General features: G+C 42.4%; 1 protein-coding gene across 1 annotated transcript in view; it reads left to right on the top strand.

Annotated features, from left to right (window-relative positions):
• Nucleotides 1-38: 38 nt before the first annotated feature.
• The window catches only part of OGFOD3 (2-oxoglutarate and iron-dependent oxygenase domain containing 3), a 45,315-nt gene continuing 29,358 nt past the window's right edge, over nt 39-15,995 (top strand). Inside the window, exons 1-5 of the mRNA XM_009888886.1 lie at nt 39-43; nt 218-435; nt 8,439-8,514; nt 9,452-9,494; nt 15,845-15,909. Coding sequence (XP_009887188.1) covers nt 39-43; nt 218-435; nt 8,439-8,514; nt 9,452-9,494; nt 15,845-15,909 — 407 coding nt within the window. The remainder of the gene's footprint in view (nt 44-217; nt 436-8,438; nt 8,515-9,451; nt 9,495-15,844; nt 15,910-15,995) is intronic.

Here is a 15,995-nt window from a genome sequence, read left to right as displayed (position 1 = left end):
GGCGGCCTGTAACCCCCGGGTGTGGAAGGGGGGTAAAAATGGCGTGTGTTTATAAATATGTACGTGTAGACTCAAAACGAGGGGTCGGTCGGGGCGCCGGCCCTGGGCCGTGACTGGTCTCCCCGGAGTCGGGCGGGGCGCAGGCCGGAGCGGCGCGGGAGCGGTGTAGGTCGGTGGCTGACGAGGGGCTGTGGCTGTGGCTGTGCTCCCTCCCTAGTGCCAAGAAGGGCAGAAGCCAGCAAGAGTCACGCTGGAGGTGGCTGAAGGCAGCGTTCCTCCTCTCCTCTGCTGCCGTCGGTGGTCTCCTGCTCTGGGGCTCCCTGAGCGCCGAGGAGGGGGTCACGGAGGTGCTGGCTCATCGCAGGGAGAGCCTGCAGGACAAGTTCGTTGAGGTCCCCTGCTCCGAGGACTACGACAGCCACAGAAGATTTGAAGGTATTTGGACAGGGTTGTCTGAAGGGGGATGAAGCAGCCTTCAGGGGACTGCTGAATCTGCTAAACCACATTTGTACTGCAAAACTCCTGCGTTTTTAGCAAACACCTGGGTGTATGGGTTAAGGCCCTAAATGTTCATGCCTCTTGGGCCAGCCCTGGAGTTGTTGCAGCTGAGATGTTTTTCTGTCATTCCTAGATAATTCCCTTCTGAAACTGCTTTGCTCAGGCTATATGAAATAAACCTTTTGCTAAATCTGTTTCTAATGTCTTTTCATACTTTGTTGTTTCCTGTCATACGCTTGTGGGTGAGTTTGTTACTGGTAAATACCATACAGGGCGTGGAATGGAACTAATTTAGGATATTGTCTATGCTACTAGCATGTAATTGCATAAATGTCAGCTTCTGATGCGCTTGTTTTGAGATGTGTGCATGTGCTGGCAGCTTTTGATGCAGCCTACAACGCGCTTCTCTGTCTTTATGTCTTTCAGCTGAGCCTGTTTTCTGTCAAATTGGTGATTGCTTCCCCAGGCACGTATTTCTTTGGAGTGTTGATGATGGATGTTCTAGAGAAATGGAAGACTTTCATTTTTTCTCATGAAGAGCAGTGAGAGTTTAACTTGCGGTTTGTGTGGAGGAACTATGGTGATGTTCTCTTTCAGATTTGCAAAGTGTATCTTGATGAGTATTTAAAGTTGGTACTGCTGCCAGAAAGCAGCGCTGTGCCTGCTCTGTGTCAGCCTGCCTGTATGTCTAGCTGTGTGTTGGCTGATAAGCTATGCCATCTAAAAAAAAATATTTGAGTTAGTTTTTAGCTAATTGGTTGTCCTACCTCATTTATTATGTGGCTGACAAAACACTTGCTGACACAAAGCTGGAGGCAGTATGGAGGCTGTAAGAAGCTGCTTGGAGCTGAGGGAGAGCAAAGATGGTCAAAGGGCTGGAGAACCTGCCCTGAGAAGAAAGGCTGGAGGAGTTGAGTCTCTTTCTCCTAGAGAAAAGAACGCTCGGGGGGACCACACCACAGTATTCCGGTACTTAAAGGGCAGCTGCAAAGAGGATGGAGGCTTTCCCTTCACAAGGAGCCACATGGAGAAGACAAGGGGCAATGGGTACAAGTTGCACTGGGCAAAGTTTCATCTTGATATAAGAAAGAACAGTCGATCACTGGAACAACCTACCTGGGGATGTAGTAGAGTCCCTATGACTGGAGGTTTTCAAGATGTGATTGAACATGGTGCTAGATAACCTCATCCAGGCACCCTTTACCATGAGAGGCTAAACCAGGTGATCTTCTGAGGTCCCTTACAACTTCGGCTGTTCTAGAACTTTACGATTTCTAACTTTCTTCCAGTGCCAATCCTGGTAGAAAGTGCTCATCATACTGCAGCCTGGATGTGGTGCCCCAAAGATGTGGAGGTAATTTCCCCTGTCTTCTTCAGGTGGCTGGTCCTGGTGCTGTTGGTCGAAAGGCTTCTAACATAAACCAGAAGTTTGTGTTGTCTGTGGTCAGATAGTTTTTCCTCAGTGCTGCTACTGGAGCATCTTTTTTGGAGGATGCATCCCAAATGTTATTGAGGCCAAGAAAACTGCTGTCTGGAAGCTACCAGCAAGAAAACTTCCTCAGTAGGGAGACTTTTTGACTGAGCACATGAAAACACATGTTCTGTTTTAACTTTTCATAGTTACTACAAGGAGAAGCTGCTTCTGGCTTTATTTGAGTAGTGCCAAAGCCAGAGAAAACCGGGCAGCCAGTGTTGCCACAGACGGTAGTTATGACTGTACTAAGGCTAAAACTGCATTCTGCTGCTAGGGTTTTTCTTTATCTAAAGAAACCCCTGAAACCAACAAAACCTTATTTTTCCCTTCCCTGATTCGCGAGAGGAATTTTCTGAGCTGTGGACTTGTGGTCTTGGCAAGCCCATCAGTTATTCCTTCCATCATAAGGAAGGCAGGAACTTCAAGGATATCTCTGCCTGGGAAGAGGAGTGAATGTGTTCTCTGTTCTTGTGATGTCCTGGGGAGCAAACTCTGCAAATGCCAACTGCAGGGTGAAGTGTGACCTCTCTTGTCATTGTATGAGAATGATTGACCTGGCTGGCATCAACCCAGGAGGAACAGAGGGGAGTCCTCATCTGTGGGTGTGTATTCCTCTGTTCTGTTTAGATGTTTGCTTGCTGCTGTTTTCTTAACTTATGTGATTGATTTTGGGTTTTAGCAGATGTTTTTACATGTGTTTCCCCGTGCTACGCTTTCAGAAAGAGATCAGTGGTATTAGAAATGTGTGAACATCTGTTTTGTGAAGTGGTTAATTGAAACCGTGCTGTGATAATGAACTTCGCTCTTGTTTTTTAACTCTTGTCTCCTGCTCGGTGCCCACAAGAGGGTGGTGGTGAGCTGCTGAGCCTTGCTGTCCCGTCCAAGCTGAGCTCCTCGCTCCACGTGTGTGTTACTGATAGCTTAGCGAGGCAGTAAATGCGGACTATGGTTCTCTGCCAAACTGGATTCGGCTCCGGAGCTTTACTCACTTTGTCTGAAATGGCTTTCTATCACTCAATAGCTCTTCATTCTCTGTTTTTACTCTGGCTTGACACCCACAGCTGCTGGCGCTGTGTCAGAAGGAGGCACATTCCTATCATCACTTGGTGTCTGATGCTCAGCTGTAAAGTTTCCACAGCTAAGATGAGCTTTTTGTTTATGCACCTCTCCCTGCTTCAAGCTGAGCTAGTGCAACTGAGCTTCAAATGATAGGATGTCGCGGAGCAGTGGTCTTATTTCCATAGCGCTGCTTGCCAGTAAACGTGCTTCATAGAGAAATAAAATGTGTTATTTTTCAGAAGCCAAGCACTTACCTTATTATATTTGCAGAAGATAGGGTGTTCTGTGAGCACAGTCTCATCTGCATTCTGAACCCTGTGGCCAGATCTTGACTATTTCTGCTGTCTTGAGTCATGGTTAACTAATTATAACTACTGTGGCTACTAGTGTGTCTGACGAAACTCCTGCATAGTCTCTTACGTGTGTTGACATATTGTATCAGTGTACAAAGCATCCGTGGTCACTGCCTAGGAGACAGCTTTAGGATGCTTTTCCAGAGATTAGCTCAGTGGATGTGGAAAGCAGAAAGGTCTGTGAGGAGTGGAGCAAAAGGTCGAGCACCTAGACTGCTGGTGGGATTGTGGGGGTGGCATCCACTAAATCTTTGCCTCTTCTTGTCCTGCTTTGAGATGGATTGTGTTAGGGGAGCATCATGATGGGGTGCTGTTCTCACATGAATTGTCCTGGTCTGGGCAGCGTATGGTTCTTGGCCAAGTGCCGCTTTAAGTAGAAGACAAAGCTGCATTTTTTAGGTACTTGGACCCCTGTGGTACCGTCTGTGTACTGAACAGGAGCAGGGGCCATAGTGTTTCTGCATGTTTTGGTATGCTCCTCCTTTACCTTGATTGAAAAAATACAGCTCTTGGATCCAAAGCCAAGTGCATTTTTAGATAAATGAATGTTTTTTTGTCTACTAGGCACAAATTTGTGGAAGCTACTGGGCACTTTGTAATACTGAACTGAATTTCTTTTGAGTGCAGATTTTCCAAGTACACTTTTAACACTTCAGTGCCCCTGTGTACAGTGGTCTCTTTGGCAAAGATGACACATTTCTTAAGGCTAAAATTGTTTTCAAACAGACTATTCTGATTTTTCCTTAGCATTCATCCAGTGTTTGCGCCTTACTGATGGTACCTGCCTGGCTTTACAGTGGACTATCTTTTTCTCGTTTTTCTTTTCAGTTTGGAAAAGCTTCTGCTGTTGCCTTCAGAACCCCTCCTGCTTCCAGTGCTGTCTTTGCCAGTTCTTTGTGAGAGACCCTCGACACATAACAATTGTCAGAGGCAACACTGAAGTTTTGCCAAATCTGGACCCCGCAGTACCAACCTTTCCAAAAGGTTAAGATCTGTCCTGTTGTGCGCGCCTGGAAATAGCACAAATCTCTTCTGAAATCAGAAGTCTTTGCTAGTGTCCTTTATCCAGAATCTTGTACGCAAAAACTATTTAGACAGGTTTGTCCTATTGTATTGAAATTCTCCTTTGAATTTATACTTTCCCACCTCTTCTCTCCTTGAACATCTGGTTTCCCTCATCTCTAAAACAATTTTTGCCTTTCAAGCATTAAAGAGACCTTTTCAATGGCAGAAGGAAACTCATTTACCCTCTTGTCTCTATTAGCCAAGAGAGCTTCCTTGTTTTTCTGTGTTCAGCTTTCTCTAAACTTCTTAAAACCTCATTTTTTTTCTATCAGCCTGTTGCCTCAGTCTTTTTAATCCTATTTTTTTTTAACAGGACTATAAAAAAAAAAGGGTACTGCCAGTATCCAAACTTGTGCTTTATAACATTGTTGACATCTTTACACCCAAGGGAACATTGGGTACAGTGTGGAGTATATGTTATGTAATCTGTGAATGATTACGGTTCAGCAGCAAATCTTTGAGTGAGTCTTATGGTTACTAACAAAAGGTTTGGTATGCTTTTTTCAGTTCTGGGAACCCAAATTGGTTCCTCTTTGGCTGTTGGTTTCTTTTTTATATGCGTCTGAGTTTAAAGTTGGTTGCTGGAAGCTGTTATTGCCTCAGCCATCTGTCTCACTCTTTGGGTGAGTATTTGCTAGCCTGGAGGCAGAGATGTCTCATCCCTGTCAGTTGGCTTCTGAGATGCTCTTCAGCCTGGCATTCAAAAGTGAATAACTGGTTTTAATCTGCTGCTGCTGAATGCATGATGGAGCCTTTAAGGCACAGCAACATAAAATGGGTACGTTTGCAGTGTTTGCTGGCTACTACTTGTTGCTTTTCAGAACTGCTGGGTCATAGGCTCCAAAGGAACACAGCATTTCCAATGCTTGCATTTTTATTGCTAGATCTGCAGTGCTTAACTTGCAAATTGTTGGTTCCTGGAATTGAGATTGAAAAATGCAAGTATTTGCACAAAAAACCCGTGCCTAGCTTTTTCTGGTTGCGGAGGGGATATTTACAGTGTGCCTGAAACACGGCACAGAAGCTCCCTCTCTCTTCACTCTTCTAAATTTGTAAATTAGGACAACTTTCTGCCTGTAAAGCCCTGGTTGGTTTGAATTCTGTACCTTAGGGGTAGTACTGTATTGCAAAGTGGTGGTTAATGTGCAAAGCACCTGTGGGTTGCTGCCAGAATTTGTAGTTTTTATGGTGCTTTTTTTTTTTTTCTATCAAAGCACTATGGTTTCTGATGAATGGTATATTTTAATTTCTTTAGCTCCCAGAGTCAAGAGGAGAAAAGCGAGCTGCGGGAGCAGTGGTTCTGGGTCATTCTTGTCACACTGCTGGGTTCTCTGCTGGCACTGGTAAATGAATGCTGAAGAATGTAATCTCCAGTGTTACTTTAGACTGCTAGTTTCCTAGGTCATCTTCAAATAACAGCGCACGCTCCCTGGAATCTGAATCTTGAGCCAACTTCAGTGAATTGTTGCTGGGTAGTCAGAGAACGCAATGAATTATCTGGGTTGTAATCCAGTTGGTTTCCTGACCTCGATCTGTGTTTAAACATTCTGCTTGGTGTGGGTGCCTTTGACTTCAATTTAAACATATGTCAAACAAGGGATTTCTCTTTTCCCAAGCAAGTAAACAGTGTGTATAATTTGGTATGTTGTTGTCAGTACTCAGCCTATTCCCCCACTCATCTCTTTCTCATTGCTTCTCTCTCTTCGCTGGTGTAATCGGAAGGCTGTATTATCCAGTAAGATGGAGTGGAAATTCCTACAAAGCACTAGTGCTGTAGCAAAATTTCTCTTTCTGTCAGTCTGTGGTCATTGTCATTGTTAGTTGCTTTTGATCAGCCCAGACTGATGGTTTTTGACTTGCATGGGTGAATTGATTGATTTCTTTCCAGGAGTTTTTTTTCCCCCAGTTTTGTGTTCTGATGAGCAAACTATCCTTGAAGAGGAGCTCAGTTCAGCAACAGTGAGTATATTGGGAGATGTCAGAAAATACACTCATCCCAACTTTTCTGTGGCTTTACATCTATATATGGATCTTCCCCAGTGAAGTGCTAAGTGTGACATCACAAGATCTCTGGTGGCTCAGAATTGATCTCCTTACTGGAAGGCTGTGGACCAGACTTCTGATTTTTATAAGAACTTTCATATATTCTTCACCTGGAACTCTTACTGCTTGCTTTTTTCCATGAGCTTTTAAAATCTAATGTTAGATTTCTTAGCAATGAATTTTAAGAGACTTTTTTTATCATGTCTTGAAGCACACAGCTTGGACATACACTTTTGTGCAAAGTCTCCTATAAATAGCTGCCCTTCAAGGTATATTTGTATAGACACCCCATACAGAATGTTATTTGCTTCCTTTGGACTCGTGTGTTTGGGGGGTGGGGGTGGGTGGGTGGGTGTGTGAGAATCTGAAATATGGTGCTTTTATTCTCCTGGCAGTATAGTTGGAACATTCAAAATCACTGCTTTTTTACATTACCATTGCTTTTCCCAGTGTCTTCCAGTGGACAAATACAATGGTTCTTAGTGCTTGACTACAGGAATCTTGGTTAATAACTACATGATTTAGGGTTGAACACCAAAATACAAGTTAAATTAAGTTCTTTCTGTTGATACATGAACATGTATTGATACATGAATACATGTATAGATGCTATGTAAGGATCCTATACCTGTTCTGGAACCCTTGTTATTAGTAGCATCTTGTTCATGGTTTGAACTGTTTGTGTTCTAGCCAATTTCTTTTCAGTTTTTCTTTTGTGATCTCACTCCTGTCTGAAGGGCATTCTCTCTTTTCTGTTATTAGCATGGTGGTGCTCTGGTGTTAGTCCACTGCAGTTTGCACCTAAGTATGTCTTGTCTTCTCCATCTCACTTTTCTCCAGGACAATTGAGTTTCTTTGTCTTCTGGAGACTGTTTGCTTTTGGGACAGAACCCTTTCTATGTTGTGTATTGTACTGGACCTTTGTGCGAGTTGAAGACTTAACTGGATTGTAATAGAAAACATTTTGCATATGGACATGTGATATTAAGTGGGTTTAGTTGCTAGAGATCTTGATTTTGGAACTGCTAGAGATCTTGATTTTGGCTGATTTTGGAACTGTCAGCCTGAGATGGAAGGATCCATGTGGCACTGCTGAGCTTTCCAGTCCTTGCCCTGCCTGTGCAAAAGTTAGAATAGAGCATATAAGATGAAATAATTTTAAGATCATCCTCCTTTCAGAGTCCAGTTGTGTAAACAGGAACTTTTGTTTTCACTACTGCACTTGGGAAGAAAGGAAAAAAATCACAGCATCTATGTGTCTTGCTGCATGTCCATTGAGATACCAGATGCCTCTGATACCACCTTACTAAACAAAGGCCATCTTCTCCAGCTTGAAGTCGTAGATGTGCAAAGGAACATCAGTAACTCAATTATAATCCCAAAGTTTGTAACAAACTTAAGGTTTCTAAGAATTACTTTCAGATCAACGGGAAAAGCAGTTTGTTTTTAAAGGCACAGTATTGCTGTGCATTTTGCTGATCCTAAGCACTGGAGGCTTTGGGTCGTGCGTGACAGCCACATCTCTGGTGGCTGTGCTGCTTTGGGTGTTGAGATTCATTCCTTGTAGATCATCTCCATTCTGTTGAATTGCATGATGGACATAGCAGGAAATAACTTGTCAGCTTAGTTGGTGTAATTCCCTTGGATTACACCAACCAGCCATGGCAGGGAAAGTGATGTAGCTTAGATGAGTCCCGGGGACTTTATTCTGTGGGGAAGCAACAGTGGCACTGGCTGGCTTGTCTTCTCTTGGATGATGGCGGCGCAAAACACACCAAAATGAGATGTAACTTTCCTGTAGTTTAAGCGATCTAAAATATTCTGAGATTGCCAATATCCCTTCAGAACATTGTGAATCTGAAAGGGGAGTAGGACAATATTAAGAGACTTGTGTTGAACCTCGTTTGAAAGATGATCTCTTCTTTCTCTTCCTCTTTGTGTTCCAGGGTGCACTCCTAGAAAGTGTGGAAGAGGCGTAACGGATGCAGTCATCACAAGGGAAGAAGCTGAAAGAATTCGCAGGTAATTTTTCTTTTAGCTCTTAAGTTCTATGAGCACTTACTTCATTGACAGTGTGCCAGTGTTTAAGGTGTAGCACAGAGTTCACTAACTGAAGGAGGATGGGTTAAACAGGTTAAAACACTAAACTTTTTTTTTTTTTAAAAAGCCATTTTTGCTGTAGTGGAGGCAGTTGTCTTTCATGCCGAGTCTGCCTAGCTCTGTGGGGCATGAGTGTTGTAGAGAAAAAAGGAAAATTAATGAAATAAGTTTTAAAGAATTTTCACGTGGCCTTCTGTTCCATTTGGCCATGAGCCAAACAACATCAGCCTCCTTTCAGCTGCGTATCTGGGTAGTTATGAGCTAGTGCTGACCCTGTCGTCCTCTAAGAACACGAAACGGTGAGTTTTAATCAAACAGTAGGGGACACTGTCAAGCTCTGCAGTTAGAAGTGTTATCAGCCCCTTTGAGTGGGATTTGTACTTGATAATTATGTAAGTGGGGAATATCACTGTGATGGTGGAAGCGATAAGCAGCTCATATAAATGTTTTGTTCACTAGTCAGGGCGGCCTCTCTGTGATTGCCAGTTCAGTTGGACTCCTGATTTTGATAAACCATTTCTGCATTGTACAGGTTTACTTGTACTGCTCCTGAGAATCAAGATCTCTTGGGTTTTTTAATGTTCAATCTTACTTGGCTGGAATGTATTTGAAAGAAAATGTTTTTTGGGGGGTTTATGGAAGGGCGCTACGAGCTCAGAGATGTTCTGCAACATAGATACTTTATTTTCATGACAGGCTGCAAGATTGAGTTAATAGAAGCTGCCGTTTATTTGAAACAATCAGGTTATCTGATGCATCGAATACCACTTACTGAAGAATTACGTGTTGTAAATAATGACATTAAAGGACAAAGTAATCAGACTTCAGTTCTCATCTGAGGTTATTGTTTTGCCTGCAGAATAGCAGAGAGGGGACTGTCCTTGGGAGGATCTGATGGAGGGGTGAGCAGTGTCCTGTTACTTTTATATTCTTTTACTACCAAGGCAAGGTTATAAATGCATTTTTGGGGCTTGAGGAGAGAAGATGGAGAACTTTTCTTTCCAGTCAGACTTGGAAAAAAAATTTGTTTGGAAAGTTATTTTATCTCCCATTAATACTTCTGCTAGCAGTGTAATTCGTGACTTCTGCAATACAGTTGACATTTCCTATTATGCAGTTTAGTTATTTCTAGCGCCTCTCTTGAACTGATTTGTCTTCTCCACCTGGAAACAGTTACTATAGCAGAACTGCACAAGTTTGACTTGTGAAACTAAATTACAGTGGTTCACAGCATCATGTAAAGACTTTTTTGTGTAGTGGCAAAAAAAATGCCATGTAATGCCTTAAGTGGACCTTTGAATAATATTCTTTAAAAATGGAAACAAACCCACTTCTCTTTAACAAGCATGTTTATTTTAATTTCTTTCCCCCATCTTTGTTCTGACAATGTTTTTGTATATGAACAGAAACTGTTTCTTGAGTATTTGTAAACACAATTGTTTCTTTAGGCCTCTGCGGAATTAGGGCATATATCAACAGAAAAAGAGAAAGGTTTCAACTAAAAAAAAAAAAAAACCAAACCCAAAAACCAAAAAAAACCCAAAACTTTATTGTCCTTGTGCTTGCTGAGGAAGACCTGCAAAAAGTATAACCTGAGAAACTTAAGCAGTGCTGCCCATCTGAAACAATATATTTAAAAGACTTTACATTCTCTGTTTGGTTCTGTCATGTTCCTTGGTTGTTGTTTTTTTCCAGTTCTGTGGTTGCAGGGTTTGCCGTTCCGCCTGTGGGATCTCCGGCATAACTCCTGTCATTAGAGCTGTCAAGTGGGTTCCCTATCCTGTTCTTTTGGGACCTATATGTGATTTTTTTCTTAGACTTCCACAAAGAGGGATTATAAGGGCAGTGTATGACACAGACAGCTTCATGGGTTTGGACTACAGAAAGCTGATGTCCAGTTGGAGGTCAGGGAAGTGGGGAAACTGAGGCAGAGAAGGCGCGGAAGAGACGTGAGGGGAGGTAAACTTGCTGCTCAATGTGCAGAGCTGGGATGGGGTCCTGAGCTGGCTTGCTCAGACAACAAGCCAGAGTATCAGACAAATATAAATCCATCTTCTACATCATTTTGGAAGCATCATTGTGATTATTATTTTTTTTTTTAAGGGAAGGGAAATGGGGGAAGGTGGGGGGACATGATTCTATGGCTGCAATAAAGTAAGTCTGTTGGGAAATCTGATGTCCATTGAGAGGTCTGGGCTCTGATCCAAGGCTTCTCACACTTCTTACAATCTGTAAACACGGGAAACCTATTGCATGCTGTTACTCCTTAGGGAAAGGTGCAGGACAGAAGTTGTGTAGTACTGCATTGAGGCCTTACCCAAAATAGCAGCTAAACACTGAAAGACACTAAAAACAAGAGCAGACCAGTGTTTCTGGGAGATCACCTTTAGGAGAAGCCTTAAATGCAGTCTCTTTACCTGGCTGCTTTTATGTCTCTTTTTCCTCCCCTCTTCTCTGTTTTCCTCTTTCTTTTTCGATGTGCGTGCTTGTATTCCCCACATCATGGAGTGAATCTTTTCCCAATAGTGATATCTTGGGTCCCAGATATCATTATATACTGATGATATATAGATGAAACTGTCTTTCTTCATTTGAGTCTTTTATCTTTTCAAATCTCTTGCGTACATAGCATACAGAATGTTTCAAGTCTTACTTCGTCTAGTTGCTTTGCCTGTATGCCTGTCAAGCTGCAAGCCTGTGGAATTAGGTCTGGCTTGTTGCTTTAAACTTCTTAGACTTTAGAATGTTTGGATAACTCTGTTCAATTATGTTTGTTGTTCTAAGACTAATTTTTTCCTTCAAAATTCCTTAAATAACTCCTTGTTTCTGTTTAATTCTTCTTAATTCTTTCTTCTGCCACTTTGATCTCTCTAATCTTCCAAGTAAAACTTCTTCAGATTTCTGCTGGGGTGCAGACTGTGTTTTCATTTGCTCTGATTTCCTCTTAACCCCCTTTTAAGCAACATGTCTGTGTGGGTTTTTTTTTTGTCATTGTACTTATATTTTGAATTCACAAACTGGATTTGTGTCTATGTGTCTGGATATAATTTATTAAAGACCTAAACTTGCAGTTTGTGACTCTCTCGATTCTCTTCTCCCTTTTCTGCTTCCTGGAGTAGTGAAGCATAGCACAAAAACTTGTTTCGCTTTCCATCCTTTTGTGTTGAGAAAGTCCTGGCAAACATCTGAATTATTGAAATCTCCCAGGAGCCATGCCCTGGTTGTCATGCTGAGCTTGCTTTCTTATCTTTCTTTGTAATTTTTCCTGGATTTATTTTTATTTACTCACACACACGGAGTGAGGCTAGAAGAGGCCATTGTAATCTTCTAGTTTGAGTTTGAACAGAACCCAGAGAGGAATATCTTCTCCACCAGTATGCTGCTTTCCCTGGTGTGTCTCTGAAACAGTTTTATACTCTGTTCCTTATTCAGAGAATGTGAATCACATTAGTTGTCTTGATGTTTGCCTCAGCTTAAGTTTTTTTTCTTCTTTATAAAGGTAATCACCTTTCCCTTTCTTTCCTACCTAATGTTTTCTTTCACACTTCCCCTGCTTGTGTTACCACTTCAGTCATGACTCACTCATTCACATCTTTGTAGGTGCTGCCGTCATAACATCTCTTCAGAGTAAATGAGTCGTTTCATTTACTGTGAGATCTATTGGCATTTATTTAGAAGCCCCAGAAAAGAAATCCCTTGGTGCAGCCTGTCAGCTGCAGTCTGTCTCCTGGGTGGCAGCAGAACGGGGAGGAGCAGCCACCTGGACCTCCCTTTTGCAGGAGAAAATTACATTTCTTAATCACGGGGAGAAGCCAACAACCTGGGTAAGCTGTGATGCCCAACAGGGGTTTCTGATGTGGCTGCGCTGACCCATGCATCCAACCGTGGTTCTGCAGACCACATCCCGTCTCATTCTGCTTTCAGCCCGCCCAACCAAACTCTGAAGTCCTCAAAATGCTGTCAGCTTGGTGTTTCCCAGGGAGATCATAAAGCCTCTGCCTAATACTTGTCCTGTGTCATACCTTTACTACAGGCTGTGTTGTTTTCTTCCTTCCTAATTAGCCTCCTGATAGCACTTAGGAAACACGTAGTTGTGAGGAGCAAAAGGCATATGTGTCAGTGTGCCTTTGGCTTTGCTTACAGCTGTGTGTCAGTGTGATTAGCTGGATTTAACTGGAGGGAGCTGGAGAGGAACTGGTTGGGTCTAATCTGTATCTAGTGTAAACTTGTACTGCATTTCGGAGCCAAACAATGCATTTGATTTCCACAGTAATAACCTGTGCCTCCAGCGATTTGAATGATGCATGAACTAGATTGGTTACAGTTGTGTCCTGTAATTAATCAGTGTAACTCTTATGTGGCATCACCCTAAGAATGTAACCCTTGTCTGTCTGCTCAAGATTCGAGTCGGGAAGGGTATGCCAGGGTGGTATTGCTCTGAGAGGCTGTGCAGGACTGTGGGCAGTGACAGCCCGGTCGATGCTGCCCGGGAATCGGTGGCCATGTAGAACCTCCCTTGCTCTTCCCTCGGCTCAGCTCGAGGGTGCGAGCGCTCCCACGGGAGGAGTGGGGACGGTTTTGGGTGCCACCAGCTTCTCTATAGTCTAGCAGAAGTAAGTTTTTTTTGGTTTTTTTTTTTGTATTTTTCCCTTTTAGGCAATATGTCTGCTGTTTCCTTTAAAAGTATCAGTTAAAACTTTTTAAGGAGTGGAGGAATTGCTGTAGGTGTACTCAGCGGTTGGCAGTCCCTTGCAGTGAGGATCAGAGGCAGGGCCTCTGCTTTGCAGGATGGGGAAACGGATCCTTTTTGCCATACGCTGAGAAATAGTTGCATATTCCTTTTGAATCCTTTTAGCAGTGAGAGGGTGGAGAATGTTGGACTAACAAGGCTGAAGGAGCAAAAGAACATATATTTGTGCTTTTTTTAAAGGAAGCGAAGTGTAATTTCCTTTCTATAGAAGTTCTGTAAACCAGGATATTGGGGTAGTTCTGTTAAACGATCTCTCGGAAACAGGGGTGTGGGTATGTGTGTTTGCAGTGTTCTGCCATCTTTAGGTAAACTCGGTAGAGCTTTCACCCCGGGAACGCTGCCCTGACTGGCAGGCTGACCCTTGATCAGACAGCTGAACTTGAAGTAACGGTGTTGACACGGGCTCCCACCAAGGTGGTATTCTCAGTGGACGAAATGATGCTGAAAATGTTTAATGTTCTGAAATAGCAGTGGCCAAAATAAATGTGTTTCAGCTTCTCTCCAAGGTAGCTGCTAAGTAAATAGAAAAAATACTCTTTCGTTTCAGATTCCCTTTTGAGTCATCTTTATCTGGCTTTTCTAGGCTTTGTATTGTCGTTACTGTTTCAGCTCTGAATACCGACAGCTCTTGGGGGTGTCTTCTCAATTCATTTGGTCACTTTGGATCTTCCCGATTGTAATCATCTGGTGCTTGAAGAGTGAGAAGAAATGTGTGTTTGGAAAGCATGTTGAATGTATCTGACAGGCAATTTGTTTTTAAATTAAATTCATCTTTTCAGATGTGTCCTGCTACTTCTCCTTATGCTCTACTTCAACATGATCACAAGCATATTTTTGAAGCTACACGGGAGCAGTTTTACTACTTCTTGCTGTAGCTTAGATTATTGTACAGAACCAGGAACCAATAAATGAAAACATTTTGCTTCTGAAGCTTGAGTAAAGCTTATTACGAGAGCTGCTCTTGCATGAGTGTGAGATTACTTATTTCCTGAACAGTCTTCTGAAGCTTTTGGACAACTTCTATGGGAAGAGGAGGTCTGAAAAGCTCATGCTATGTTCACTTGAATAGCTTTATATATTTTTAAAGCTTTGTTCAAGGGTAAATAAAATGATTTGGGTATGTTTCTTAAAAGAAGGTTGTTACTATCTCCTTTTAAAAGGAGACTTTAATGGAGTTTTCCTGATTCAGTTCTGAAGCGCAGAGCAATTGAGCCTGCAGGAATTTTCTTTTGCTGAGAGATGGTCATGGGTGTCTTCCTCCAACTTGATCCAGAGGAGGAGAGAGAAAAGTGCTTTGAGACCAGGGGTGAACGTGAAGCTGTGTCACTAGCCTGGTGTCGCAGCTCTGAGACGGCTGGGCGCTGAGGACTTGCTGCTGCTGCTTCCCCAGTCTGCCTTTGGGTAAAGGCACGCAGTGGCTTCCAACAGTGCTGTTCCAGCCATGCCCAGAAATTCTTGTTGCTGGTAAGGTGGAAGTTATCATTCTTTCCAGGCAGCTCACCCAGTGGTATTATTGTTGTTTGGATTTTGTTAGAATAGTGTGAATGTTATGTGGAGCATCAAGAAATGCCAAATTCCAAGATGAAGGCTTTTGCCTGGATATTGCATATCAAAGATGTCATTACTTTGGTGCCCGTCAGGTTAATTAAATCTTACTACTTGATATTTCCAGTATAAAAAAAGGAAAAAACAAAGAAAAAACCCCAGTATTTTCAAATACTGTTTAACTGATGCAAAACAAACATGTATTTTGTGGACAGAGAGGGGCACAGAAAAGTGTACTTGATTCAATTTGGTGAAATAATTTAGAGTCCTGAGAGGTAGCTCTCCCTCCTGGCAAATCTGAATGCTGATCTTTTTAGCTTGGTCTGGAGCTCAGCAGAAGTGTTTGGCTTGAATCATATGAAGAAATGGATTGAATTTTCATATGTAAAAACTTTTCACTCTGGTTTTCTTTTGCAGCCGTTTAGAAATCGGGGGGAAAAGAAATTTTGGTTCTAGTAAGCCTTAGAATTATAATTGTTCTTTTAAGCAGACTTTTATAGCCATATTAAATATGAGAAGTATACAGGAACTCATGGTGAAGGAGAAGATTTAATAACAAATGTTGGGCAAGATAAATATTAGTGCTGCTATTTGAGCGCTTCACAAATATTGGAAAATGAGTCATCTGTGTGTGGAAGGGAAATGTCTTCAAGAAGGGATCGAGGTACACAGTGTCTTAACCCTAGCCCACATTCTCTGTCAAATTTGAATCTTGGGAATAGCAGTCCTGTGCTTAGTTTGTAGTACCTTAATCTCTTGTGCATCTATACAGCAAGCTGGGGGAGGTCTGTAGTTGTAAAGTGTTAGTACTGTGAACCCAAATGCTAGAAACTAATATTTTCACTTGGGAGGCTGTGGAAAGTGAGAGCCAACTTGGGACAGTTATTAAAGGTCATAGTTAAATAATGATAAAACCTTTTCATGCTCTTTTTCCTACTTTTTTGTTTCTTTTCCCAGGCATCAATTTTGGACTTGCACTCCGGAGCTCTTTCATTGGGGAAGCATTTTGTGAATCTGTACAGGTAAAATCGGACTGTGGTTTGCTGCTTCTCTTGTTATCTTACACTGGAGGGCTCGTTGCCTTTTCAAGTTTCTCAAGCCCCGTGGG

The sequence above is a fragment of the Charadrius vociferus genome, unplaced genomic scaffold (assembly GCF_000708025.1).
Source record: "Charadrius vociferus isolate BGI_N301 unplaced genomic scaffold, ASM70802v2 scaffold281, whole genome shotgun sequence".
In the NCBI taxonomy this organism is placed as follows: Eukaryota; Metazoa; Chordata; class Aves; order Charadriiformes; family Charadriidae; genus Charadrius; species Charadrius vociferus.
This window is presented reverse-complemented; position numbering and strand designations above follow the sequence as displayed.